Source organism: Platalea leucorodia (genome assembly GCF_965183815.1).
Source record: "Platalea leucorodia genome assembly, chromosome: 3".
Classification (NCBI taxonomy): Eukaryota; Metazoa; Chordata; class Aves; order Pelecaniformes; family Threskiornithidae; genus Platalea; species Platalea leucorodia.
The window spans coordinates 11,598,994-11,626,475 of NC_138825.1; the positions used below are offsets into that span (position 1 = coordinate 11,598,994).

The window sequence follows — 27,482 nt, forward strand, 5'->3', positions numbered from 1 at the left end:
ATTGCCCACTGTTTCCTAAGATACCCTCAAGGTACAGAACTGTATAAATACTGCCATCCATATGATGCTGTCTGACAGTATTCATTGGGCAAGAACGAACTACACCTTTCTAACACTGAGAAATCACAATGCTGCTTTTTCCCCACTGGGGCAAAAAAGTCATCTCCTTCCCAAACTTCAAGCATCCACAACTGATTTATTGTTGAAATTGTTAACAGGTGAAAAGGGGGAAACTTTACCAGTAATGGGAAAAATACAGAAATCATTCTATATAGAATCAATCTTTTACTTCACAACTGAAATAACATTGGGGTGTTTTGTTGTTTTTCCATACCTAAAAATAATCACAAAATCTATTTTTGTAGGTATTTTTAAATAGTTTAAAACATGCCGTAAAAGAAAATGCGTACAAATAGAATCACTTTCTCACAGTAGAGAGTGATTGTCACATAGTGGTTGTCTACATCTAGTATAAGAGAGGCATTAGCCCAGTGCAGAATTTCCCATTGTGACTAGCGTTTGCCAGTGCGATGTTGTATATATTCTCAGAAATCTTCTGATAGGTGGCTTGTTTCCTCCTACTTCTGTGGAATTTCCAAGGATTGCAAACAAGAGGACATATACAGCCTTCCACAGTATCTCCATCACGTGTAGATATTTGCTGTAATTACCAGAAGGTGGTGTATGGTCTCTGGGTAGGAAGAAGGTGGCAATCTGTGTCATTACAAATGGAAGGAGCTGTTCTTCAGCAAGCCCTCAAACCCACCAAAGTAATGGTCTCAATTTGCTGTGATGCAGCCCCCCTGGGTTAATGGTAAAGGTGAAGTTCCACATCCACACTGCTCCCTTCCTACTCTGCTGCATCTCTAGGTGATACTCAGGTGGTGCCTTCTCGAGCACATTTAGAAGTAATTTTTGCTTGTGGATTTTGCTCTTTTTCCCCTTGTTTTACCTCATTGACATGATCTTCTTCACCATAGGATCTTCAGAAAACTCTCAGGAGTCTCTGCTAATACTGGGCTGAGGGAGTTAGAAGGCAAAGCAGTGTCACCCCCCCCACCTTTGTCAGTCCCTGGGGATTCATGACTGTTTAGCATGACTCGACTGGATTATCATTTTCAGAGAGCCATATTGAGGGGTCTTTGAGAACAAAACTCAATGCAAACTTCTACAAGGACCTCTGAAGTCTTGTGAGAAAGTCTTTTCTGTAGGGAATTTTGAGGTTCCTACCAATGTTATTGGGGCTAGCATGTTGTGGCTGGTATCTTTCAAAGGATCAGTTTGTTATGATCTACAGTACCTGCAGCTCCCTTCAGATTCAACTAGATCTGATGGGACTCAACACTGAACACAACACTTGCTGAAAGTTTTAAACGATGAAGAAGGTTAAGAGTAGTCACTGTCCGACCTCATAGTTCTGCAATCTGAGTATGAGTGTATCAAGTTTCCCCAGTAAACCTTTGGCAACACCTTTGATGAGAATTGAAGGACTTCATCTGCCCATTAACAAAATTTGATGCAGCTCTTAAATTATCCTTAGCAAGTGACATGTTTCCTTTTTCTTGCAGGTATCAGAGATTTGAAAAAGCATTTCTGCTAGCTGTTGACATAGGTGCTCGGGACCTGTTCATGGTGAGTCACCTCTGGAGACAGAGGCTGTTGCCAGGATGTTAGTTGTCAGCTTTTATGTACATTAAAATGGATCCGTGTCATTTGCAGTCTTAGACGCATACTGAAGACAGAACTATTCTACCTGGTTTGCCCTTTGCCATCATGAAACTCATCAATAGGAACTGAGTGTCTTTAGAGTCATTGACATTTTCCTTAGCATGGCCTAAAGGCTATTCTTTATTTTCCAGGAATTAATGTATATGTTTTTGAACTTTCCCCTTCTTCATCTGTCCTGATGTGGGTGAATGTCATCTTTCACTCTAATAAGCTTATATATTTCTAATCCGTTCCTTTAAGAAGTACAACTGCCAAATCCTGGACACAAGAGCTGGCCATATCCTGGGGATCCTGAATGCTCTTAGTTTGTCTCTTAGGGTTTTGTGAAAAGTGACAAATTATGAACGCTTCTCCAGGTACTTTTAAAACAACAAAGCTCAGCAGCGTCAACCCAAGGGTTTTTACATTTCATGTACTCTCTTCCCCCTCCCATTTAATTAGCTACAAAAGTAAAATTAACCAGCTCTTAAAAGGTCCTCTGTGTGAGCTCTGCAGGAGGCTCTTGTTTTATAAGATCTTGCACCACAATGTCACAGTGAGGTCAGATGGACAAAGCCAATCGTGCTTTCCTAGTTTCTCAGCATGTTGCTGCTCCACAGCTGATTTCATTGTTTTCAAAGAAACAATAGGAAAGGGGTTTGTTGAAAAAAAGGCCCTTTGAACGATTCGTTTGCTTGACTCTTTTGCATAATGAAGACATTCTGTTGTTTAAATTAAGCTTTGACACTAGATGTTAATATCATTTATCCCATTAAGTCACTTGCCCTGCTAGTTTGATCTTGATATTTAAATTGTATGTTAAATTACACAATTAAATCCTGCTTTTGTGGGTTATGAAAATTCCCTTCTAATTATATAAAAAGTTGTGTGAACCTTTTGATGTTTTTTTCACTGCTCTAATCATCTGGCTTGTTCCATCTAATTAGAAAGATGTGAATACTGCGATAAACTTTTCTAAGTATGCATCAAAAGAATGTGATGGAAATGTCAGACTTTTAGGAAATTCATTGCATGTTTTATGTTTACTCTCCTTGATTTTTCCTCTTTTTAGCTCAGCTTTTTCCTTTTCTCTTTTTATTAAATGTAACTTCTTCAATACAAATTTGATGCCTAATCAAGCTAAGCACTACCACCACATATAAGATTCAGACTGTAACCTGTCTGCAGCAGGTTACAGCTTTTTGTTGGGGTCTCCCACCATGCAGATAATAAATTCTCCCTGAGTAATTTAGCCATTCTGGCAGAAAATGACCCAGCATTTGGCCTGCCATCTCAAGGGCCCTCTCTCATATGACTGAGAGCATTTCCTACATGATCTTTTTGTCTTTCCTTCCCTCCGCTGACAGCAGGACTGAGGGACCACCTCTGTCCCAGGGTGAGGAACACCAGTGGTGGGTCAAGAGATGGGTGCAAAGCTGGTAACAAGAGGGAGGGACTGTCAGTACCTGGGTCCACAAGTGGTGAAATGTCCTCCTCTCAAGAAAAAGGTTCTTCAACTTTCTTCAAGAGGAGTTTCAGTGTTCACAGAGAAATTAGCTCCATCCTTTTCTACTGTTCTTTGTTTTCCCTTTCCTCTTTCAACACCTACTTTCCATTTCCTATCTCGCCAATGCTCTTGAACGTAAATATATATTTCCACACAGTTCCTCCTGGCTTACATTACTATGAGATCAAAACCAGTTCTATATTGTCCTTGTTCTGCTTGCATTACCTTTGAGATTCCTCACAGTTTCCCCTAAATTATGCAACAAGCAGCACACACACCTGCCTCTTTGAATCCTCTGTTAACTCTCTGCCTCCTCTGGGGAAATGTCCTTTTGCTAATTCGTCTCCTAAGTAAGGTACTAATGAACAAACTTTACAATAAGCTAACAATGGCACTGCTGCAACACTACTAAGCACAGGACTCAATAAGTTTAAAGGTGCATAGCTCATAAAAAGTATTTATTTGTGCCATGGTAGTTTCTGGGGAATTGGGCTTTGTTGCACTAAATACTGTGTGAAAATTAGATAGCCTGTTCCCTGAAAACTTACAGTCCTTCTAGGCACTAGTGTAACAATACTATTGCTGAGCAAGGTTTGTGCATCCTTCACTTCTGCTTAACACTGAATAATTTGTATATACTGTTTACGTAGGTCAAAATGCAATTAAGAACGTACAATTTGACTTTACCTATATTTGAAGCATTTATAATTATGTGCAGTACAAATAACTAATCTATAGGTCAATTATTTGTATTGTTGTTTTACAGACCAACCAAATCCGTTTATAAAACCTCAGGTGGCTTTAGGTGTCATGCCACCTTATTCCCCGTTAATTTAATGGGATTTCAAGAAGAAATATTAGACTAAAGAAAGATATCTGATGACATAAGCAAAATGCAAAAGAAAAAAATCTGTTTATTAAAGGGGAACAGAGAAGGAACAAAAAAGGAAAGCAAGAGGATCCAAACATTGAATACCCATCTTCTGAGACTTCTAAGGAAATGTCCTATGTCTTGGAGAATTTATCCTGAACATCTCTTTCACCAAACGGGGCTCTGCAGCATTCCTGTTATTTGTTTTGAGATTGCAAAGAAGTTTGAGAGAACACTATCAGAGGGCGAATTTCTTTCATAGACATGAAAAAGAAAAAAAAAAAAAGGCTTAAAAGTTAGTCCTATAGCTATAGCGTCACTAGTATGATGCCATAACAAGACACACAGACACTGCTGTGTCTCCCCATAAGCTTTACCCTCACGTCACATCTAAGTCCATCAATTATTATCATCTCCTACAAAGTTCAATAAAAAAATAAAACTGAAAAGGACATAATATCATGAACAACAGCTACATTTATTGGACAGTGACTGATCCAATCTGTGACAGAAAAGATCAAGCAATAGAAGGGTTGTTAGCTTGAAATCCTTTTGTAGTACGCTCCAGCTCTCAGCTGCTGAAAATTCAAAAGGCCATCCCACGTACCAAAGGTAGCAAAAAATGCAAGGAAAAGACACTTTAATAAAACTGTCAGATCTTGGGTGATACACTGATGAGGAAAGTGCATGTTTCGAAGAAATGTTGGAATTTTGCCCAGAAATATCCTATAGACAAATGCACATCAGTGTTTCAAATGACTTCTGCTCACCGGGGGCCAGCTCTGTGAGTCACAAAGATGAGGGCAAAAAGGAAGTAGTCCAAAAACTAATCAAACTGTTAAATGATAAAATACAGCCCTTTCAGCAAACTCCTGATAAGCGGCTGGAAATTGTTTTTGTTGTCGCCATTGTTTTTGAGAGGGACGTGATCTTTGGACTGATAAATTCTTAGATAATTGTGTGAAAAAATCTGTAATGAATATTCAGCTGATTTAATTCTTTTTTTTCTGTCATTCTTTAAGGCACCTTGTAATCCAGTGTTTCTTCTTTCGCTTGTATTTATTTTCTAGTTTTATTCTACTCAGAGAGTTATAAATTCTTAGAAAGATCCAATTTTGCTGGCTTATTTGAATGAGGAACACCTAAATTTGATCTGAAATTGTCTAATTCGGAGTTTTTATGTCTGTAATCTTTTCTTTCTAAAGCTTGTTTAGAGATAGAAGCAAGTGCTACTTTTTTTTTTTATTTATTCTTTATGACAGCAACTTGAGGAACCACGAAGAAAGCCACTTACCAGCCTACTGCTATATCTTTATTCCTTACAATGCCCCTGTTAGCGATGAATTTGTAGCATCTTTACATTTCTTTACTCAAAACAGAACACATGGGCAAAAACAAGATCTGAAAGTAACAGATGTTTTGATAGACACAGCATGCACAACCTCTTAACTGAAAGAACTTTGTCATTGTCTGCAGTTGTTTCCATACACTCCCCAAGTTTTTTATTGAAGATTGCATTGAAAAATACAGTACTTCTCTTAGTTTAAACTACAAAAAGACAGTCATTAAGCATAGTCAGAATGCATTTTAAATTAGTGAAAACAATCTGCCTATACATTCAAATCTTTGTAAGTTCAGACTTGTTCAAGAGCCCTTAGGTTTTCTATTGTTATCTAAATAAGCTGACAATATCTACTGTTTAATCTTCATAGAAATCATACCTTGCTACTCAGGCCCTCTTCTCCTGACAACTATGTTAGACCTACAAAGAGAGGAAGTACAGAGTTCGCAACAAGTTCGTAACTCATTACTTTGCTCCAAGACACTTGCACATTTTTTAAGTCACACCTGTGTTTGTAATAAGAAAATGTTGCCGTCTCCTGCAGACTGTTGGGATCCTGCAAGTCAGTACCAGGTTTTCCTCCGTAATCGGTCTCAGTTTCCCTAACATTCTCAGTTTGCTTCTTATTTTTGTTTTAATTTGTTTATTATTAATATTAAATGAGGGGATAATAAAAGCAGCATCTTTTTCTCATAACGCTATTACTCTCACTTTTTTCATGTAGCTTCTCCTTCTAGAGTAAGGTCACTTTTTCATGTAAGAATTTCTGTCATATTGATGGAAGATGGCAGTAAACTCACAGTGAGGAGGACAGTTTCACCTGAAATCTTCTGCATTAGTGAGAATATAGTTGCTTTTATGATATGCAGAGGTCAATATTTCCAGCAAATACTCCTTTTCCCTTTAAATTCCTGCATGCAGATAGATTGCAGAACAATGGCCAGGAATGACTTAAATCTTTGGATACCAAATGGCATCTTCAGCAAAGAACTGGGGAAAAAAAACTTTGCGAACTGTTCTTGGGTGTCCCTCACTTCATATGTCTCAGTTCATGCACAGAGCAGCCTGTGGCCATGACACCAAAGGAGAAGGGGGTTAATTGTCTCTTTATTAATGGTCAAGGATGAAACTTTACTTCAGGTGTCAAAACCAAGGGCAGTGAGACTGTAATTTGTCAGCAGGAATATATTCTCCCACAAATTGTGCTGTGTGTAGTACAGGTGGTTTTCACCTCAAAGGTTAACACACAATAAAAAGCCTTGAAATTCACTATGCAATGATACGGCCCTGCTGCAGCCCTCTGATTTTTAACCCTAGATTAAGGACTGGATCCAGAGTATTGGCAACTATTTCTGCTAGACAACAAGATTTTTGGAAAGCTCCTTGTGGTCCAAGAGTGACTCGGGAATCATGTCACATCTGTGGGTGTTAAAACCATTGAGCAACCGTTGTTGCTATTATTACCTTCAATATCGGCACAAAGAGGACCACCATCACCTTACTCAAAGAAGAGTAAGTGTAACATGACAACCTCCAAACAAAAATTAGTCCCAAAAGAGCTTTACCCCAAAACTCATGTACTAGGTGGAAACCTTAACACACTGCAAATAGGGGCTGTCAGCCAGAAGAGTTCCCGTACTTCAGATCTGGTTTACACAGAGCCACCTCCTATCAACCTTCTCTTAATTCACGTTGCACCAACAGAAGTTACCTTAAAAGCAGACAGATTGGTTTCTTTCATACACTGAGTCAATAGCTTCACTTTTATCAGTGCATGATTGGTCAGTGTTTTATTCATTGCTGTATTCAACAGCACAAGTAAGATAATAAATTTGCATTGGGAGAGAATTAAAATGTAATGGTAAGTTCATCAGTTCCATCTGTGTTTGTGATCTAAATAATAAAAGAACCTCTTTCTTCCAAAATCCCTTTTGTTACTACTATGAGATTAATTTTAGATTAATCTTTTTTTTTCTCTTTTATTTCCAAAGGACATCCATTACCTTGCACTAGATAAGGGTGAATTGGCACTAGCTGAAGTGGCAAAGAAAAAGGCTAATGACATTGATGCAGAATCAATAACTACTAGAATTGGTAAGAATTAATGGTGTTTAAAAAGCCCTTTTTGTTTTAATCAATACTTGTCCTGTACAACACCGTGTTATATTTGTAGGGGAGTTATTGTTTTGATTGCATTGTTTTCTTTGAAAGCGAGACAGTATTTTTATTCATAACTAAAGAGGGAGGCTTATAAAAACAACATAGCTTTGCCTTTCAGTACCCACGTGAGGATTGTGTCAATGCAATAGCTACGAAGTAAAAAAAGATTTATACTATGTCTGTATAGAAAAGTTCAGGCTGTACAAACTGAACTGAGTGCAAGAGGTAAGGGTCTGAATCTGAAAATCTTTATTCATACCAGCGTAAAAGGCCAGCTATGGCAATCTCATTCACCTCTAACTATTTGCTGATGCACACTGTACCAATAACTGGAATCACATCATGAATGCTTTGGCAGCATTCAGATGAAACATTTACTGATGTGAGCACAGGCTCATAGTAACATCTTTGCATGCAGTGGGATTCTTGCAGTTCCATAAGGAATATTGATACAAAAATTAGGGTTAGACTAATAGCTCAAACACAGACAACTTTTCAGGCAGGGGAACGTATGACTCATTCACTTTCTCCTTGTGTTTCCTCTGAATTGTCATGAAGAGATGTATGCAAATATGTAGACCATTCTGATTTTGGGCCTATAGCACGAACCAAGCAGAAGGGGTCTAAGTCTAGGTAGCTGACCTCCAGCAGAGAGAAAGTAGACAAAGGGGGGAAAAAAGAACACAAAACTTTTGTATAAAATATGCACAGTGCTGTTTTGTTTATTTGTGTCTTTGCATATTAGAGGAAATCACTGAGCTTTTGTCCTTGTCCCATGCCAAGTAGTAGAATATGATTAAGACTCAGAAGGAGTCACAAAACCTTTGAAATCTTGGGTAACATGGGATTCTTTTAGAACTGTACATCTTGGTGTTTACCCAAAGCATACAAGCAAATGCCATTCAAATATATAGAAATGCGGACAGGTGGGTATGTGCGTTTATGTGGCTATTTCTATATATCATATAAATCCATGACTTTCAAGGCTATGCAATACAGTATCACTTCCTTTCCTTTGCAGCGGAGTAGAAATCAAGCAGTGCCTGTCCTGAGCTCTTTTCTTCAGGGTCTTTCGTTTTCAAGCTTAAGTCACTTCAGGCATTTTTTGCACCATAGCTAGGCCTTTGAGCAAGCCCTTTCACCACTAGAATTGCCAGAAACGACATTGGTTTCAGTCATCTGTTACTGGGCACTCTTTAAAGTGCACAGTTACATCTCCCTTGCTTTCTCTTCTCTTACTTCTTAGGTAGTTGTCCTCTGCACCTAATATAACTAAGATACCTAAGACTTATCTCTGATCACTATCTATTCTCTTACACTTAATCCAGAAAATAAAAGCCTTAATCTGTGTCTTCGTTTAATTCCTTGCAAACTAACACTATTATTAGATTTCTGAAGTTAGGTGGGTTTTAAGTTTACTGAGAGCCTTATATAGCATTGTAGACACATACACAAAGAGAGGGATAGGGAAGAAGCCTGAGGTGATCACAAATGTCTTACTTGCATATCAGATGTAATACTACATTTCAGTTACAAATGTGCAGGCACAAAGTCTTCCCCTCCTTCAGAGCAGTCCTACAGTTACCTCTGTAATGCCCCATAAGCATAAATTATTAAAGTCATTTTATATGATAAAGTCTTTAAAGTGTTCTCATTTGTTGAATAATTAACTATCAGAATGATTTAAAATACTTTTCAGTGCCCCTGGGACAAACTGTCACTGAGATTCAGTCTATAAACAGTAATGAATTTGCATCGAGTTCATTTTATATGAAAATAAACAGGAATCTCCCATGAGATCTTCACTGCAGACTGGATCTCATCTTAAACATGTGAAATCTCAGCCACATGTTTTGTTTTATTATACTTTATTCCAACGTCCTTTCTTGATGATGTTTTGATTTCATACGCTGTTGTTAGCAAAAAAGATATCACGAGGCATGAACTTTGTGGTCCCAGTGAAAAAAGATAACAAGTCAAGTGCTTTATATGTAAATTACTATATTTATCTAACATTTTGAGAGGGGGGGGAAAACTCATGCCAGAGCCAGAAGTTTTAAAATGCAGTTTCAAACAGGTCTCTGTCCCCTAACCATCTCGTAAGCCTGGTCCTCTTCATCTAGTCCCGGCTCTCTGGGGCTTTCAGCCACTAAGTTCACCAGTGGTCACACTTCCCAGGTCAACCCCCAGACTTCTTGAGCACCCACTTCAGGCTTCTACAAGAAGGCAGCAACCTAAGCAAAGAGAGCCAAGAAGGTGCAATCAGTGCTATTGATCCCAAGTTATACTGAACACCTTCCTAGATAATATCTGGCCTCTCTACAGCATATTGCATATATATAGTATAGTATAATGTTTGGTCCTAAATGGTACAAATGTGAACCGTTCTCATATACCAACATCTGATATTTCCTGAGCTAGCCCATCCCCAAAACTCAGCTCAACACTACTTGGAAATAACACGAGTCAGTGCTCCTGGCTGATTCCCAAGCCCTTGAGAGTGCTCCATCTTGCCCCGATATATTTAATTTGTCAAGATATTTATGTGTACAGAGATCACTTCAAATATAATATATTTCAAACTCAGACTTTTGGAAAAGTTTCAAGCTTCTACAAATAATGTAGAACGACAATATAATTTCAGCTTAAATTTATAGATGTCACCCAGAGTTCTATAATGATTGGTAGATTCCTCACATACCTTAGGTCAAGATTTGTGTCAAGATAAAACTAGAAATAGATGGATTATTTTAAAATCTTCTGAATTTTAGCTCTTCTCAGTTCCTCACATGATCGTGATTTGCTATACACTGTTTTGAAGAAGCCACCATCAAAGCTAAGAATGTCTGGGTCTGTGTGGTAAAAACACCTGTAGACCTTCAGAGCATATTAGTTTCTTGACAATATTGCTGAGCAAGAAGAGGTGTCAAGTGAGCTTGCTGCTATTACCTGCTATGGTTTTGGCAGAATCAGATATTTTGTTCAACTGATTAAAATCTTCTAAAGAAAGTTATTCTCATGAAATTTTATGTTTGACAGCCTGTGAAAATGCATCTTGAGGCATGAGAAGATTGAAGTAATGGTACTATACATCTCAGAGACCGCATTAGCTGTCTCGTCTTTCCCCACTCCCATTTGATCAGCAGACCTGTGGCCTTAGATATTGTGGTTTCCTCTGCCACAGATTTCCTGTTGAATTATTTCTGTAGTAGATCTACAGGTTCCTTAACGAGGTCAGGGAGTTTTCATGTAGCCTTGCCTAAAATATATTCTGTGCACCTCATTTCACTTGATGAAAACAGAGAGGACTTTCTTCAATATTGACAATGTTTGTAGGCTTACTAATAAATTCTGTTTATGGTTGTAGCCTCACATTTACACTCCTGGAGCACAAGTAACCAGGTACAATGTTGTCCGTGGTAGAAGAGTGCATCTGTTCAGTGCTGTAAACTGTAGGCTGCTAATGTAAAACTTGAGTTGCAAAGAACTGACATGGCACAGCCTGTTAAGAAATGCCATAACTAATAATGATTACGGAGGTGAAGAACTCAGCCTTTCAGACATCATTGCTCAATGAATATCCTACGAAGAGCATATGTAGTCAGTGTCAGAAAGTTTCCCAAGGCCAACTTCCAACAAATTACATTAGGGCCTAGCAAGATGATTTTAACCTTCAAATCAATAGCTTTCACCCAAAAGGGATTCATGTTGTGACAAGACAGATAACTGCTGCATAGTTGAAAGGCAAATTGGGAAACCTTCTTTTTCTACTTAGAATTAAATTCAGAATATTAGTTACACTAATGTTTAGGCAATATTTCTAACAGAGGTATCTTAATAAAAACACTGATGTTAAGATAATTGCATTGTTCTGAAATGCTAGATGGGACTGACTAACATTTTGGTGGTTCAGTAATGTCTCATGAAAGCGCTTGAGGTTTTTCCACTTAAAATAGAATTTTAAAACATTTCTGGAAATATTCCATAATGTGTGCAAGTGAGATAGGAAATCTTATCAGTTCTCACAGAGACTGAGGTCTAAGTTCCCACACTGTTCATAAAATGACATTCAAAACGTAGGGGCCTTAAATGTTTCACCTTACTGACAGGGAACATCACCAGTTTGAATATTAATTTGAATTTATTTGAACCAGTTCAAATTTATTCACTTCTTCTTGATTCTGTGATAGTATTTTATATTGAATGGCTTACATAGTCTTTGTGATAATTAATAATGACACATGCTATAGCATTTTGTCTTCCATGCAGTGTGTCTGAGATACCAGTCTGGCCTTGCATACAATCTGCTACCTCCAAATCACTTGTAATTTACTCAGGTCTTCCCCTATTCCTGGCAGTCCTGGCGAGCCTGCTCGCATTTCAAGACCATGTTTAGAATTGTCCCCCTGTTTTTGTAACCTTCTCTGGCCCTGCATTAGCCTAGTTGACAACGGTTGTTCCTCTTCTGATCCATAATGACTCCTTTCATCTATCAAGCAATAGACTTCTTCCTTACCCTTATGTACCCTCTCTGACGCTGATGACAAAGCCTTCTTCATTTCCTACTCTTCCTTGGCACACACATCTTTCTCTTGCTATCAAGTTTCAAGTTAACTGAGAATCTTAGCCTTTTATTTCATGGCATGATTTTTATTTCACTGTGTAACCTGTTAAAAGGTATTATCCAATACACAGATGAACTGTGATCTGGAAAGACTCAGGAGACACCCATTTATGCTACAGTTTTTTGGAGCTCTACTCTCTTCGGTGTAAGTGTTAGATCTCCTATTTATTTATTTAGATTTTTCAATTTAAATCAATCAAAACCTCTGGAATTAAATCCTTTGCTTTTATTTTTCTAATAATATGACTTTTTCCCCAGAGAGCAAGAAAAACAATTTTAATGAAAAATGTTTTTTAAGTATGATTGGCAGTTAACCTATGGCAAAAAATTAGTTTCCACAAGCACTTTTTTAATTTTGTGCCACACAAGATGAGTGTCTTTGAAGATCCATGGTAATTTGAAATGATGTAACTGTGCTCACATGTACACTTTCTTGCACATGTCAAGCCACACACAGCATTTGATACAGAGCCCACTAAACACAATGAAAAGATTTCCACCATCTTCAGTGGGCTTTGGATGGGGGATTTTAGCAAGTAACAAGCTCAGGTGTAGGCCTGGCATTACCAGCACTCCTGCCCTCTACAAAAAAATGACAAAGAGCCTGATCGGGAAGGATGCTCTATTTGATGTAGATTGCTTGAGTCCCCTGGTTTCAAGAGGAGCCAGTGGCACCCAGCGCTCCTGACGTGGCTATTGCAGTGGTAGTTCTGAATTCACGGCCTGGCATACCTGCCTCATTGGGAGTGTAACAATATGTTCCCATATAACAAAGTGGATCTGCTGAATCTTCTTCTTTATTCTCATGTTTAGCTTTTTGTTAATTACATTTTTAATTTTCCAACCAGTAGTGAGGATTTTACTCTATCGAGAGGTTACAGGCACTAATTGCTCCCCTCCTTGTGTTCTTTTCGAAAAATGGAGTTGTTCATTTTACTTAAGGTCTATAGTACTGCCAAACTATTTTTGGCTCCACCTCATCTCACCTCTCCGCTTGCTTGTGTCATGATGTCAGTTTTGATCTATACCTTCCCACTGCTAGACAGCTTTGCCTAAAGACATAATCCTCAGCCCCTAATAATTATAAGTACATCAAAGGCTAGCTGGTTTGCTTAGCCACAGAGGTCTACACAAAGATCTGTGTATCTTCACTTGAAAGAGATTTATAGTTTTGTGTCAAGCTTTAGAATAATCATGGCATTCCATTTTTTTTCCCTTCTTTATCGGGACATATTCTTGCCCACTACAGAACCTGATTTAAAAAGCACCGCGATATGCCTGAAATGAAGACACTATTCTCCTTAATATTTTAATTTTAATGATCCTTATATTTTGTAATATCTGTCAGCAGATATTTAACATGAAAAAGTCTTACCAAGAAGTCACAGATTAACCAATTTTTGCCTTCATTTTAGATGATGTGTTGAGTAGAAAAAAAGAAAAATCAGTAACTGGAAGACCCAGCTTTAGGGAGTTAATTTTTTTGTATCTATAGCCACATACTATGACTGGTTTATAAACAAAAAATTACAGTATTTTCAAATTCTGGAAATTGAAAGGGGTTGTCTGAGTCTGATCTGTATTTATTCTACTAAGAATTTGGTTATTGCAAAGTATGTAAGGTCTCTCATCTCAGGTCTTTTCAGTATATTTCCATCTTATCCCTGTAACCTCCAGCAAAGTTGATGCACATAGACAATAGAGAATGGATGACACAAATTACCAAGTAAACAACTTATTTTCTGTGGCAACATATCAAGAAGTAAGTGACAAAAGTGAAAACAATTCACAGAGATATTCCTTGGGTGAGGATGTTACATGATAAAGAATAGTTCAGCACAAAAGATATCGAAGGGATGCCCATGGCATGGCATTGAAGTAAAGAGAAGCAAGTCAGTACTCAAGTATCCATTGACATTATAGCTAGGAATTTAAGTAGGAATTTGACTTCTCAGCACTGACTCCATAGACTGAAATCAATTTAAATAAAAAGCACACATAGTTAAAATAACTGTTGAAACAAACTATTAAAGAAATTGATGCAGGGAAAGTGTCTTTGCATGGAGACTAAATGAATACCTTTCTGGGAAATAGGTTTTAGCCAAATACAATTTATGTATTAGTCAAACACAAGTTTTTCTGGCTCGGTATAGGATACCTGAATGAAATTTAATGGCCTCTAATTCACTGTAGGTCAAACTAGATGATTTACACTATATCATTACAGTATAATATTCATATATGTTCTGGATTCCAGTCTTGCCTACAGCTTTGTGAAAAAGCCCCTGGTAAATCTCCCATTAGCTTCAAAAGGCCCACATGTAGGCTAAAAGACTGCAGTTAAAAGCCACATAATGTATATTCACACATCTCATAGTATGCACGTGTGTGTGTACATAAGTGGGTGTTATATTTACACACACACAGCCAAAATCTGGCCAGTCATAAAAATAGCTCCAAATCTGAACACAAGCACTGGATTAATTATTATGTATTTATATTTTGCTTCGTGACATCAGCAGCCACAGAATCCACTGCTGCCTTCTTTTCTGAAGGAACAAGAAATAATCACAGCAGGAGGTGCTTTCATAATTGCTGTAGCTGGCTGAGAGCTGCGTATCTGTATGTTCATGGTGTGTCAGAGGCATGTTTGTCTCACACACCCTAGAGCCATCCTTGAGCCTCTAGTTTTCTGATAGGGAATTCGCAGGTTGCATTTCTACGCACTGAAAAGAGTTGGCAAACACATATTTGCATGGCAGTTGGTATGTGTTTTGTCCTGTTTGTTCTGCGTAACGTAATGTGATGTGACAGGCTGCAATTCATCACATCAGTGGCGTGACAGCAGAGGAATTGAAAAGAGGTATAATAGTGGGCTGACATGAGGTGTCAATTTAATGTTCGATTGTAATATTTCAACATTAAGTCTTTTTATAATGGCCTACTGAAGAATTATCACCAAATATTCCCCATGATGGTGAGTTTTAGAAGTAGTGATCAGATACAGCATAGTCAACATCAGGAGAAGGCTGTAGATTCCTGTGCTCAGAAGGGCCAACTCTTGCAAATATGAGAATCTTTGCACATCTGGTTTCTGATCAAACAAACAAAAACATTGAAGGACTATTTATTTATTGCCTCCTCTTCATTACACTCCCCAGCCACACCACAGGCTCTTAAATGGGGATACCATGGAATTGCCCATGGCAAAATCAGGGGTTGAGGCTGTTTTCCTCCAAAGACTCATGCACAAGAGACTGCTTGACAGTTCACCCCTGAAAAACTCCCACAACAAAAGCAAAGGTGTTTGATGACCTAATGTTAGTTCTTGTTGAATGCTTTCAGCCTAAGAAAACCAAATTCCCTGTTAAAATCCTGTCTCAGGGCTGGTGACATTCTGATCAGGATATTGCTGGTGAAAGCCATAGGGAAAAGCTCAGCGGGGCCCGAGAGTAAGCTTTGCACCCATCGCTGTTGTCAGTCTTGCACTTTCTAAAGTGCCAAACTTGGCCAGAAGAAGAAAAGAAATGGACTGTTTAACAAAAAGCGTTGGTGAAAAACTGATGAACAGTGCCTAATACAAGGCAGTAAGTACATCCAGAATTAATGACTTTTTTCCTTCCCTCAACATACACTCTGTATTTCATTTCAGCTATTTGAAATATCTTTTCTCTAAATATCCTTCCTGTTGGCTCGTCTGCACTGAGACTTCTTTTTACTTTAAATCTCAGTGCCATGAGACTACTGCAACTCCTGAACTCATGCATGAGTAATATCTGCCCTTCAATAATATTTTTCACAGCATTCAAGATACCAAAAGTCCTGAATCGTGCTAGATTTCAAACTGTAAAATTCAGTCTTAAAATTAGATTGTGAAGCAGCATTGGTTATATCTGCAACGTTGATATTATGGAATGGCAAAATATTATAATATGATGAAAATATATCATTAATAATAGCTTAGAAGCATGTATGGTGATCATTATAATTAGTTACTTACTGCAGGTACACTGCAGGTCCCACCTTTTCATCTTTATGATAACCAAAGATGCAACAGCCGCTTGATTTCTGCCTCCTGCCCTCCCAGCCCAGGGCCTGACTGTAACACCCGCCTTCCCCGGGGGCTCGAGCTCCCCAGCACCCCTGTCCCTGCTTCTCCTCTGCCCTCTGGGAGGGCACAGCTTGCCCCCAGCTCTTGCCCATATTTAAAGCAGTCCCTTTCAAATGTGTTTGCAAGGCTGTGTTTGATGTCAGCGGGGAGGCTTGCCATGCCTGACTCCACCAGCCCTGTCTGGGTGGTGCTCAGAGCTCAGCCCGGGCTTCTCGTAAGCAACCAGTGGCAGGAGTTACAAGGACTTTCTTGCTGTCCTTCACCAGTGATGGCTCTGAGCACAGCTTTGAGTCCTTGTGTACCACAAGATCAGTAAAAAGTCAGAGTATAGTTCTCACATAAATTAGATCCTGTGGATTAACCACTTAACTGATAGTTTAAAAATCTTCACTGTAAAGGAACGTGGAAGACAATATTCTTTCCTGTAGAATTGCGTTACAAACCTATGCGTAATTTCTTGTTTTTTCAGAAATATAACACTGTTTCATAACAACTGCTAGCTTATATTTTTTCCTTGATGTAACCTACCTTCTGCTACATCGTACTATGGTTATTCATATACCTCTGCTAAATTTAGTCATTTCCTTTGCTAATGTTCTTACTGCTGAAAATCCCCCCTGGAGATATCCAAGTACGCCTGAAGTACACCAGGTGAAGAGCAGATTCTGGGGCCATCCCAAAGACTTTGCAGAATAACCCCAGGAATTGATCTTACGTCACCTAGAAGCATTGCTGCTCATGAACCATCAGGAGCCTTACATGAGCTTACCCTTGAACTGTGCCACGTAACCCATGGAAGGAAGGATTTGGGACTCAGTCTAAACTTCTCCTGAATCATCACTTGAAGTTCATTGCTAAATTTCGCTGCACTTCTGCTAAATAATACAAACTTCTATTAACCAGATGAAAGAATATGGCTACAATTAATTATTTATTTTACTACATAGGATGCATTGTGGCCGAAGAAAAACAGATGCAAGGTGCTTACCTTAGGCCCTTGCTTTTAGCCACCAAATGGTTTAGCTCACCGCTGTGGGCATAGTCCCATGTGGGCATAGGCTGCTGCAGCATAAGCCCAGATGGTCCCACTGACTGTGCTGCTGTTGCCTCTTAGGTATGTAAGGGAAGAATTAGGACCACAGCACTCCACTCTGATCACCATAATAAACAGAATTTTAACAGTAAAACATTCCAGAAAAATTCCTGATTTCCTCAAAAATTTCTGAAGGAAGCATGAGCTTTAGTCAATGCCTTGTTTTCATATGTTATTACCAACTACATGGTCCCAACCTGTTCCCTTGTGTGTTTGAGAGCTTTGCTGCCCACTTGTCAGGATCGGAAACAACACAGCAGGTCAGGGACTGGATGAAATTATCATATCATAGGATTGTAAATCACAGAACGCTTTGGGATGGAAGGGACCTTCTAAAGGTCATCTAGTCCAACCCCCCTGCAATGGGCAGGGACATGTCCAACTAGATCAGGTTGCTCAGAGCCCCATCCAGCCTGGCCTTGAATGTTTCCAAGGATGGGGCATCTACCACCTCTCTGGGCAACCCGTTCCAGTGTTTCACCACCCTCATCGAGAAAAATGTTTTCCTTGTGTTCAGTCTAAATCTACCCTCCTTTAGTTTAAAACCATTACCCCTTGTCCTGTCGCAGCAGGTCTTGCTAAAAAGACTATCCCTGACTTTCTTGTAGGTCCCCTTTAAGTACTGAAAGGCTGCAATAAGATCTCCCTGCAGCCTTCTCTTCTCCAGGCTGAACAACCCCAGCTCTCTCAGCCTTTCCTCATAGCAGAGGTGTTCCAGCCCTCTGATCATTTTTGTGGCCCTCCTCTGGACCCAATCCAACAGGTCCATGTCCTTCCTGTGCTGAGGGCTCCAGAGCTGGACGCAGGGCTCCAGGTGGGGTCTCACCAGGGGAGAGTAGAGGGGCAGAATCACCTCCCTCAACCTACTGGCCATGCTTCTTTTGATGCAGCCCAGGATAGGGTTGGCTTTCTGGGCTGCGAGAGTACATTGCCAGCTCATGTCCAGCTTTTTGTCTATCAGTACCCCCAAGTCCTTCTCCTCAGGGCTGCTCTCAATCCCTTCATCCCCCAGCCTGTAGTGATACCAGGGATTGCCCTGACCCAGGTGCGGGACCTTGCACTTGGCCTTGTTGAACCTCATGAGGTTCACATGGTCCCATTTCTCAAGCTTGTCCAGGTTCCTCTGCATGGCATCCCGTCCTTCAGGCGTGTCAACTGCACCACTCAGCTTGGTGTCATCTGCAAACTTGCTGAGAGTGCACTCAATCCCACTATGTCATTGATGAAGAAATTAAACACCACTGGCCCCAGTATGGACCCCTGAGGGACACCACTTGTCACTGATCTCCACTGGGACATCAAGCCATTGACCACTACCCTCTGGATGTGACCAGCCAGCCAGTTTGCTATCCACCGAACAGTCCACCCATCAAATCCATATCCTTCCAATTTGGAGAGAAGGATATTGTGGGGGACCATGTCAAAGGCCTTACAGAAGTCCAGAGAGATGACACCCATAGCTCTTCCCTCATCCAGTGATGCAGTCACTCCATCATAGAAGGCCACTAGGTTGATCAGGCAGGACTTGCCCTTGGTGAAGCCGTGCTGGCTGTCTCAAATCACCTCCCTGTCCTCCATGTGCCTTAGCATAGTTTCTAGGAGGATCTGTTCCATGACCTTCCCAGGCACAGAGGTGAGGCTGACAGGTTGATAGTTCCCAGGGTCCTCCTTTCTACCCTTTTTAAAAATGGGTGCAATGTTTCCCTTTTTGCAGTCCCCAGGGACTTCACCTGACTGCCATGACTTTTTGAATATCATGGAGAGTGGCTTGGCAAATTAGGCCTTTCCAGCCATCATCAACGTACTGGATGACTTTGGCCAGCTCATTTTAGCCTTCAGTGCTTTTGTTTCCCTTTGGGGACTCTGTGAGCTCTCTGTGACGGGCTGCCCATCCTTTCAGCAGCACCCAAGTCCCATGCCACAGCTCCTCGCTTTTGCCATGCTAATTCAGCACTGCGCCCTCAGCTTCTCCCCGCTGGTGTTGCGTTTCCAGCGCTGCCCTCCCAGAGGTTAACCACACAGTCAGTCAGGTGAATTCCATTTTCTAAGCTCACTTATTTTCTATGATTTGAAGGAATTTTTATAGCATAGGGTAAAAACACACCCCTGGGAAATCGGCCGTAATACTCTAGTTCATATCTGCCATTAGGTGTCAGTGTGACAACAACCATGATACACAAAGACTATTCCGGGGCGTGCAGGGATGCCACCCCATCCTAAACTTCTCATTTTCGACTCAGGAAAAATACAATATGCTACTGAGAGGAAGGAGAAGGTTGAAGAAAGCAAGAAACATTTTATTTCAGGTTTTTCCATCACCTAATTGAAGTTATTTACTAACACATAAGTCTGTTGGCATTTCATTCAGTGTGTCTCAGGTTCCCGGTGCTGCAGTTGTCAGAGATGTGTAATATTTACAAAACCAGGGCAAGAGCTTCTGCACACACTGATCTGACACCCTATTTTGGGGCAAAAGAAACAGTCAATACTATTAGTAATTTGCAGTCCACGGAGGTAAACTGCTTTGTCCATATGTAAATCTTAAATTACTTATGTAAGTTGATGCCTGCCGATGTCGATGCTTATAGATAGGTCCTGCACATTTGATTAAAATACTATATTAGAAAAAACCCTAGAATTTCCACTCATTCAGAAGAAAAGGATATAAAAACTTAAAAACTAGTTTTAAAGCAACTTTTTGTGTCTGAAATACTACCTTATTTTGGTGTATCAGTGGTATGCATGATGAAGAAATAGTAAAAACATGACATATATTAAGGAGTTTGCAATTGTTTTTAAACAAAGTTTCAGGCACTTCCCAAAATGAGATGGCAAATGTAGCAAAGAGCTTTTGGTTACATGGTAGTTTTGAAAGGTAGTACAGTTTTAAAATAAAAATAAGTTTTGAGAAAAAAAGTATTTTCAGAACAAAATTAATTTTAAAAATTTTCTCCAGTTGCCTCTAATATTGAGAATACCTCAAGTACTTGTAGGATAGCATTTTTTTGCCTTTTGTTTGGAACTGGAAATGTTTCCACCATTAACTTTAATCAGATTTAGATCGGGTCAATGTAATGGCTAAATCTGCTTGGCCTTCACTAGGATCAGGGAATCTTGTGCAAGAAAATCATTTGGATTCAGCTTTGCCTTCCTCTTTTCTGCTTTGAGATGGAAGAGATTGTGAGCATCACTTAAATTTGGTGGGCTATTTTTTATGTTGATAGATTAAATCTTGAGTAGCACCATGCTGCTGTGATAAGCATCTGAACATGCTGACTTTTCTTTTAGCTACCTCCAGTTTTCTAGTAACTGCATGACACAGGAGTGGTTTGTCCTGAGCACCGACTGCACAGCCCAGAGTAATCCTAGCCAAGGCAAGGATCCTCAGGTACCATCTCTGCTACAGTTCCCCAAGTTGGATAGCTGCGGTTCTCTTTACGAGAGCAAAGACTTCAAAAATTTGGTAGCCCTGCCCCCCTTCAAGTTGGGGGTGGGGGAAGAAAAATCTCTTGCCAATTTGACCTTGTCGTTATTGTAGATAATTATAGGCATTAGGAATAGAAAAGACGCCTGATTAAATGGCTCCAGCCACCTGCTAATATAAGATCGTGATGTAATCCTTGACCGTTTTCATATTAAGAGTTGCCACGATGATGTTCTTCCACTCCTTATGCTACCCAGCTTGCCTAGAAAGCTGTCTCCTATACTTTAGTTTACTTGCATCCTAGCTGTCTTTCGCTTTGTACTATTTTAAATAGCAGTGATTAAACCTTTCTTTATATTGGTATTGGTGGGGGCTTGAAAGTTCCCTGCTATCCTACACATTTATTTTGACTTCAGAAATATAAATTGAAGAGCTCCTTATTTTTACATGTGGTTTCAGACCAGGTTCTTCTTCTTCTTTGTGGTACAAAGGGAGCAGATGAAAACGCCAGCTGGGCTAGCAGTTGGAGAAACCCCCAGCACTGTCCATTGTAGCTGGCTGTACCCCCTGCTCCATCAGGGCCCCAGGGTAGGTATAAGTAGAGGCTCCGGGGCCAGGCACAACCTGCTCACGTGGCACTCTCACCTAGTTTAAGTGAGTCCAAAGGTAATTTTGCTGATTTTGAAGCAAAATCATTAGTAAAATAGACCCGAAAGCATCAGAGAGCTGTTAGCCTGCTTTAACTGAGCACTGTTCTTTGTAGAGAGAGTAGTGCTTCAAGCCGCTGTTTACAAATCAGAAAGGATCGCGGTGACAGTTTCCCTCTGACTGATCCCTTCTCCTTGCAATGGGCTGAGTTCCCACCTGCAGCCTAAACCAGTCCAAAAATGTCCCACAAAACATGAAGTGCAAGGAAGAGTTTCCACCCCAAGTCAGAGAAGAGGCAGAGGGAGCAGAATCAGGCTGTAAGGAAGGACTACAAGGACACAGGAATAACCAGGTAGATAGTAAACATGGCTGGGTAATGCACGGCTGTGTGAGAAGGACTGGTGGTGGCATGTAAGGAAAGGAAAAGATTGCTGCAGCAATGCAGGAATCTGGAAAGATGCTTTGTAAGGGCAAACTTTCTCTGTTGGACATTAATTGCTTTCCATGGATACAAAATGCACTTTAAGTGATGAAAGGAGTGGCTGACAAGCAATGCTGTATTCAAAAGATATCAGAGAATGCAGTTTAGGTTAATTACCTTCTCTTAAAAAAAAACATGTTTTTTTCTGAAAAGGTGAGCATCTGTCTGAGACAGAATCTTATCTCCAAACTCCTGTTGTCTACTTCAATGAGAAGAGGAGCAAGAAAGTGAATGAAATGGGCTGGTTAGGGGACTCCAGCAGGAGCCATGGTGATTTTTTTTCCCTGACATCAGGCATCAGCACTTTGCATTGCTTCCATGGACTTTCCTCCTGGTTACCTTCAGAAGCACAAGCAACACCCGGAGCTGCCCACAGCTCCCTCCAGGGCTCTGAGCTTCCCAAGTGGCATCCGCAGCCGCTGCTCCTGCTGACGGAACTTATTTAAATAGGCAGGGAGAAAGTATTTGTGTTTGCAGAAGGCAGTGTATAGTGTAAACTACCTCTATGAGGTTTAAAAAAAACCTAAAACACTTTGGTATTCATGCCACTCTGTAATTGAGAGATACCAGTCAGATGAAGATCTTCTCAGGGAGTGGAAGGAGCAGCCTGGGAATGAAAAACACGCTGTTTCTACAAGGTTGCATTTCCCCTTCAAAAGGGTGTATGAAACGTAGTGTGTCCCCTTTCCAAAGCTTTACTTTTTCCCTCTAAATTAGTCTCTTCTAATGGTAAGGGATGGGAAGGAAAGTGTCAACCCATCAGTCGGGGTTTTCAGATGCCAATATGGTCACATCGGCTTTTAAGGCCTTTGGGCACCAGAACCACAGAATGTGCTGGTGGTTATCAGCAAGTCTGTGCAGCAAAGCACTGGAGTGGGTGAGTGACGGGCTGTAAATGCCTATCAGGGACAACCTGCCTTTATATCTGCTTCAGTGGCTTTATTAGCCACACCTTTCTTGTAAATTGTAAAGTGTCAGTCAGGGTGCTCCAGAGATGGTTAAAACGAGACGTGCTCTAATACCCTGACTTCTTTTATGTCCTAGTGCCTTGAGGTGCACTTAGAAAATGCATCCAAGTTTTATCTCACATTGTAGGATTTAGCCAAGAGACGTTGAACAGAGCACTGTGTAAGTGTCATTAAGAGAGCTTAGCAACAGGATGTCAATATGCATATTGTGAGTGTATATATATGTGTGCATGTGTGTGCAAACGCACAATTTTACGTGATAGACATCACAGTAAAGTTTTAGACTTTGTAGGTTTAAAATAACCTGTTGGTACCTACTGCGTAGCATGTTTTCTATACATTGCACCGGTGTTGCTAATTTTCTATGCAGACACATGCACGCACACAGACCCCGTAAAAACTTGGCCCTCATTTTCTGAAAACTTATCCAAGAAATTTCCAACTTAGTATCCTAATTCTTAAAGCACAAGAAGTATTATAGAAAGTCAGTATTTTTAAAGGGACTGAAAAAACATATAAGCATTTTCAATTTTGGTACATGGAAAGCTAGCTCCTGTTAATCTCTGCAGGTATTAAGCTCGTTGATATTGGAGTAAATTTAGTCCATACAACCTTCCAGCATGAGTAACTTTTTTTTTTCCTTGAAACCCACTGACTATGAGCACATTAGTCTGGCAAAGGCCAGAAAGCAATGCTGTTCTGTAATTTGGGCTTTATTTACAGATAGTATTCCCTTTGCTCCATTATTTGGATTAGGCAACTAACTGGTCCCAAGTTTTTCTTCATTAAAAGAAAAAGAAAAAAACCTCCTTTTAATAAGCTTGTGCTTTGCACTTTCAAACATAGCATAGCATAGAATTTTTCACTTGATCAGAAAGCTGATTTAATTTGCTGCCGGGTTAAATGTTAAAGATTTCAGTCTTACGACCATGAATTCTCAAATTAAATTCAGTGCATTGCTTAAATTTCTAGCTGCAGTGCATTTAGCCTAATTGCTTTGGTAAGTTGGATGCTTAGTAACTACTACTCTTCTGAATTTTAGTCTTTAAAGGTGAGCAATTAAATAAGCCTGAGGGGCACAGGTGGGCTAGCCTGCTCTTTGGGATTCACCTGTGGGGTCTTTGGATATCTCTTCCAGTCTGACCGCATCCTCAGACCATGTCTGATGAGGCTGTTCTGCTGACAAGGGAGAGCATTTAAACACCTGTAGGTTTTAGCTATTTAAGCCCAAATCAGTTTTGAAGCAACAAGAAAGGCTGAGCAAAATGGTTCAGATTTCAGTCAGTTGTCAGCTAAATGTGTGCACTGGGCCTTTAAGTATTTGGCCAGACACATCTTGATTGCTTAGCTTTTGTTTTCACCCTTGGAAAGTCAGCTGGATAATACCCTGTAGCCAAAGTCTATTTTGTGATGCTATAAGCGGGCTGGGCTGGGGGCTGAGAGGGAGAATTTAACAAAAAGCAGAGTTATATTTACGTATTTTCTGATTTTTGTGAGCCAAGCTATTTGCAGTTATTTTCAGTTTCCTTGCAACGTTAAATATAAAAATCATTGGGACTTAAAAAGATCCCACTGATGCAATCTTTAAGGTGGGCTCTTCTTGGGGACAAGTCGCAATGCAAACACGGGGGTGATGGAAGCAATAGAGGAAACTTCCACCAACTGCACCTGGCAGGGGCAAGCCCCGAGTATCTAGTTTTTTCCTCTTTGTTTACAGCATTTTTAAGGTTTTGAGTTCTCACGCAACATATGTCATTAAATGGCTGTTGCCTCTTTGCACACGTTGTTGTGATGGCCTGTGGCAACCTGAATTAATTGTTTCAGTAGTTGATGGTGGTTACTAGCCATAATTATTATAATTTGCATTTATAAAAACATCTTTCATCTAAGGATCTCAAAATGCTTTTGCGCACATTTAATTAAGCTTCACAACATCCTGTGAGGTAAGTGTCAAGAGTGTTGTTATATCCATTTTTACACAGGTTTCTCCAAGAAAACAAGGTCAGTCTCTAACATGACTGGTATTTGGTTCACATCACACTTGCACAGGACAGAGCAACTAGCACAGCTGCAGGAATTAAGGGTGCTGATCTAGGTCACTTTACATCTCCCACATAACTCTTGCTGCTGCCACGCTGTGTGGACACATGCACTAAGCCACCACAAACACAGTCAGAGCAACCTCAGCCCAGATTTCCAGTCTGAGATGGCCCTTTCTTTCCCAGGAGCACTCTAGCAACAGAAAAGTCTTGGGAAGAAAAACAGATAAGCACCCTACATTTTGCACAAGATGACATAACCCGTCCTGCAAAGATCTGTTCTTTCTATAATTTTCTACCTTAACATTTAAGCCTCTCTTTGCAATCTGCGCACAGCAAGACATTTCTACTGCAGCCAAAGCCAAGAAACTAGCTGCAAGCAACATAAAGTTACCCTTTATCAGTCACTCGTTTGTTCTAGAAGAGGCTGCACGCACTTCATCTCCAGACCCTACCAGCCTTAGACCCAGCCTTCTGGGCAATCAACACTTCTGAGATCTACTAAATCCTAGATTACCACTTGACTGTGGTATTTAAAAGTGCAGATCAGCTGAAGCAAGATAGACTTGGAACTTGAGGGGACAACAGGAGGAGACAGTTTTCAAAAGCTCATTTCTTTTTCAAACGTATGTTGTTTAAATTGAACCTGGCTCTCTGTAAGCTCTGTTGATCACCATATTCACCCTGAGGAAGACAGGTCTAAGTAACTGCTTGCAAATTGAGTAAGAAGACCTGGGCCATACCTTCACGAGTTCTTTACCATCCTCATCAATTTATAAGGGCTTGTTTACATGTGGCAATGACCAGATTAGCTGTTTTGAAAGAACTCTGCCTGTGGATGCACTTATTCCAAAATAAAAGCCACTTTGCTTTTCTAAATTAAGTGGACTTACAGGTAGAGAATGATTATTCTGAATAACATGAGAAAGAAAGTAATTTTATTCCTAAGTAGACCATTCACAGTAGGAATATTCTGAAATGAGCTGTCTGGCTAATTTCTCATGTTGATGCTTTTTAAGGCACTGACATAGTCGCACAGTCATCAACAACCAATTTTGTTTTCAGTGCATCCTTTTCCTGGAGAGGGTGTGCCAATGCAAGGTGAGAATCAGGTTGCCTTTGTCAAAGGTCTTGCATACTCCTCTGTCTTTACCTGACATTATTTCTGCTTAACCTAACAGCATGAAATTACTTCTGAAAACATTCCTGCTTTTTCTAATACCAAAAAGCACTGCTGGAGCACAAATGGAAGAGACTTCAATGTGTCCTACTCCACTCATAGGAGATGCCAGTAGCAGCAGAGGCTTTGTCCTGGTGTCTTTGGAGGAGCATCCCAGTGAAACCCAGAGAAAGTTTGTCCTGCTCTCCAACCTAAGCATGTCTGGAGTGTCCTTCAGGGACAGTATTGCTCATCCCTGATTCTTTTCAGTTCCCATGAGTCAATGTACAGGATTTATTCAGGTCCATGTTTCTCTTGTGGGGGAAGGAACACCTGGCAGCCAGAGGAGAAGGTCTGGCACAAGAACATACGTCATTTCATTTTACCTGATGCTGTTTACTTCACTTTCAGCAGAAACAGAGGACAGTCATTGGGCTAAGCCTTTATTTTTACCGAAGCTTTCTTCTGCTTTTGCTCTCCTCCAAACTTGTTCCTGTCTACTGCTGCACAGAAAAGAAAAATGCAGTAGCGACCTGGGGCTTGGGAGAATACAGTGCCATGGGAATCACAGCATCAGGCCCATGGAGGGGTTTTTTCTTGCAGCTACCAGAAAACCTTCAATAACTTCAAATCAGTACTTTTGGGGTCTGTTTCTTTTTTTGGAAGCGGGGAGGTAAAAATTCTGCTCATGTTATCTCATATTGCAGAAATCGAGACTTGATGGGTACTATATTATCCTTTTTGGACCTCAGTCACTCCCAAAGATTCAAGATGAACTCTGCCTGCCCAGGCACCAGAGTCGGTGCCCCAGGGAATTTCTTCATATCTAAGGGATATGCAGGATGTGTACTTGCATGCCCTTGCTGCCTCTCAACTCCAGCTGTACATGCAGTTTTGCTTTAGGAACCTGTACCTCCAGTATTGCAATATCTTTTTCAGTCTCTGTCATCAAGAGTTTAAATACAGTTCAGATCAGTGTTAGTGGCCCAGCTCCAAACGAGAATTGCTACAATTCGTTATCTTGACAAATTAACTGGTCTGAGGCAATTCCTTTTTGAGAGAGATACAATTAGCTACCTCTTGAACTCTAGCCTTGCTCCAGCACTATGGCATAGTTATGCACCTGCTCAAAAAGTGTTGATACTACAACTCAGACTTCCCCACCTGCAAATGTTATTCCTGCACTAAGAGCCTTAGCGTTACGCAGCTGTGCCTTGCTGTCCTCGTGCCGCTCTTGTACCCCGCTGTAGCGTAGGATGACGATGCAGACCTCATTTGTAAAGGACTCTAACCTCAGCTGATTAAAAAAAAGGTTGTCTGAAGACCAAGGTGATCTTGTTGTATAGCC

The 27,482-nt window shown here is 40.3% G+C and overlaps 1 protein-coding gene across 1 annotated transcript in view; it reads left to right on the top strand.

Moving 5' to 3' along the window:
- WDPCP (WD repeat containing planar cell polarity effector) overlaps nucleotides 1-27,482 on the top strand; it is a gene marked incomplete at both ends in the record, with an annotated part of 101,616 nt that overhangs the window by 56,777 nt on the left and 17,357 nt on the right. The window contains 2 exon segments of the mRNA XM_082306190.1: nucleotides 1,569-1,632; nucleotides 7,419-7,521. Coding sequence (XP_082162316.1) covers nucleotides 1,569-1,632; nucleotides 7,419-7,521 — 167 coding nt within the window.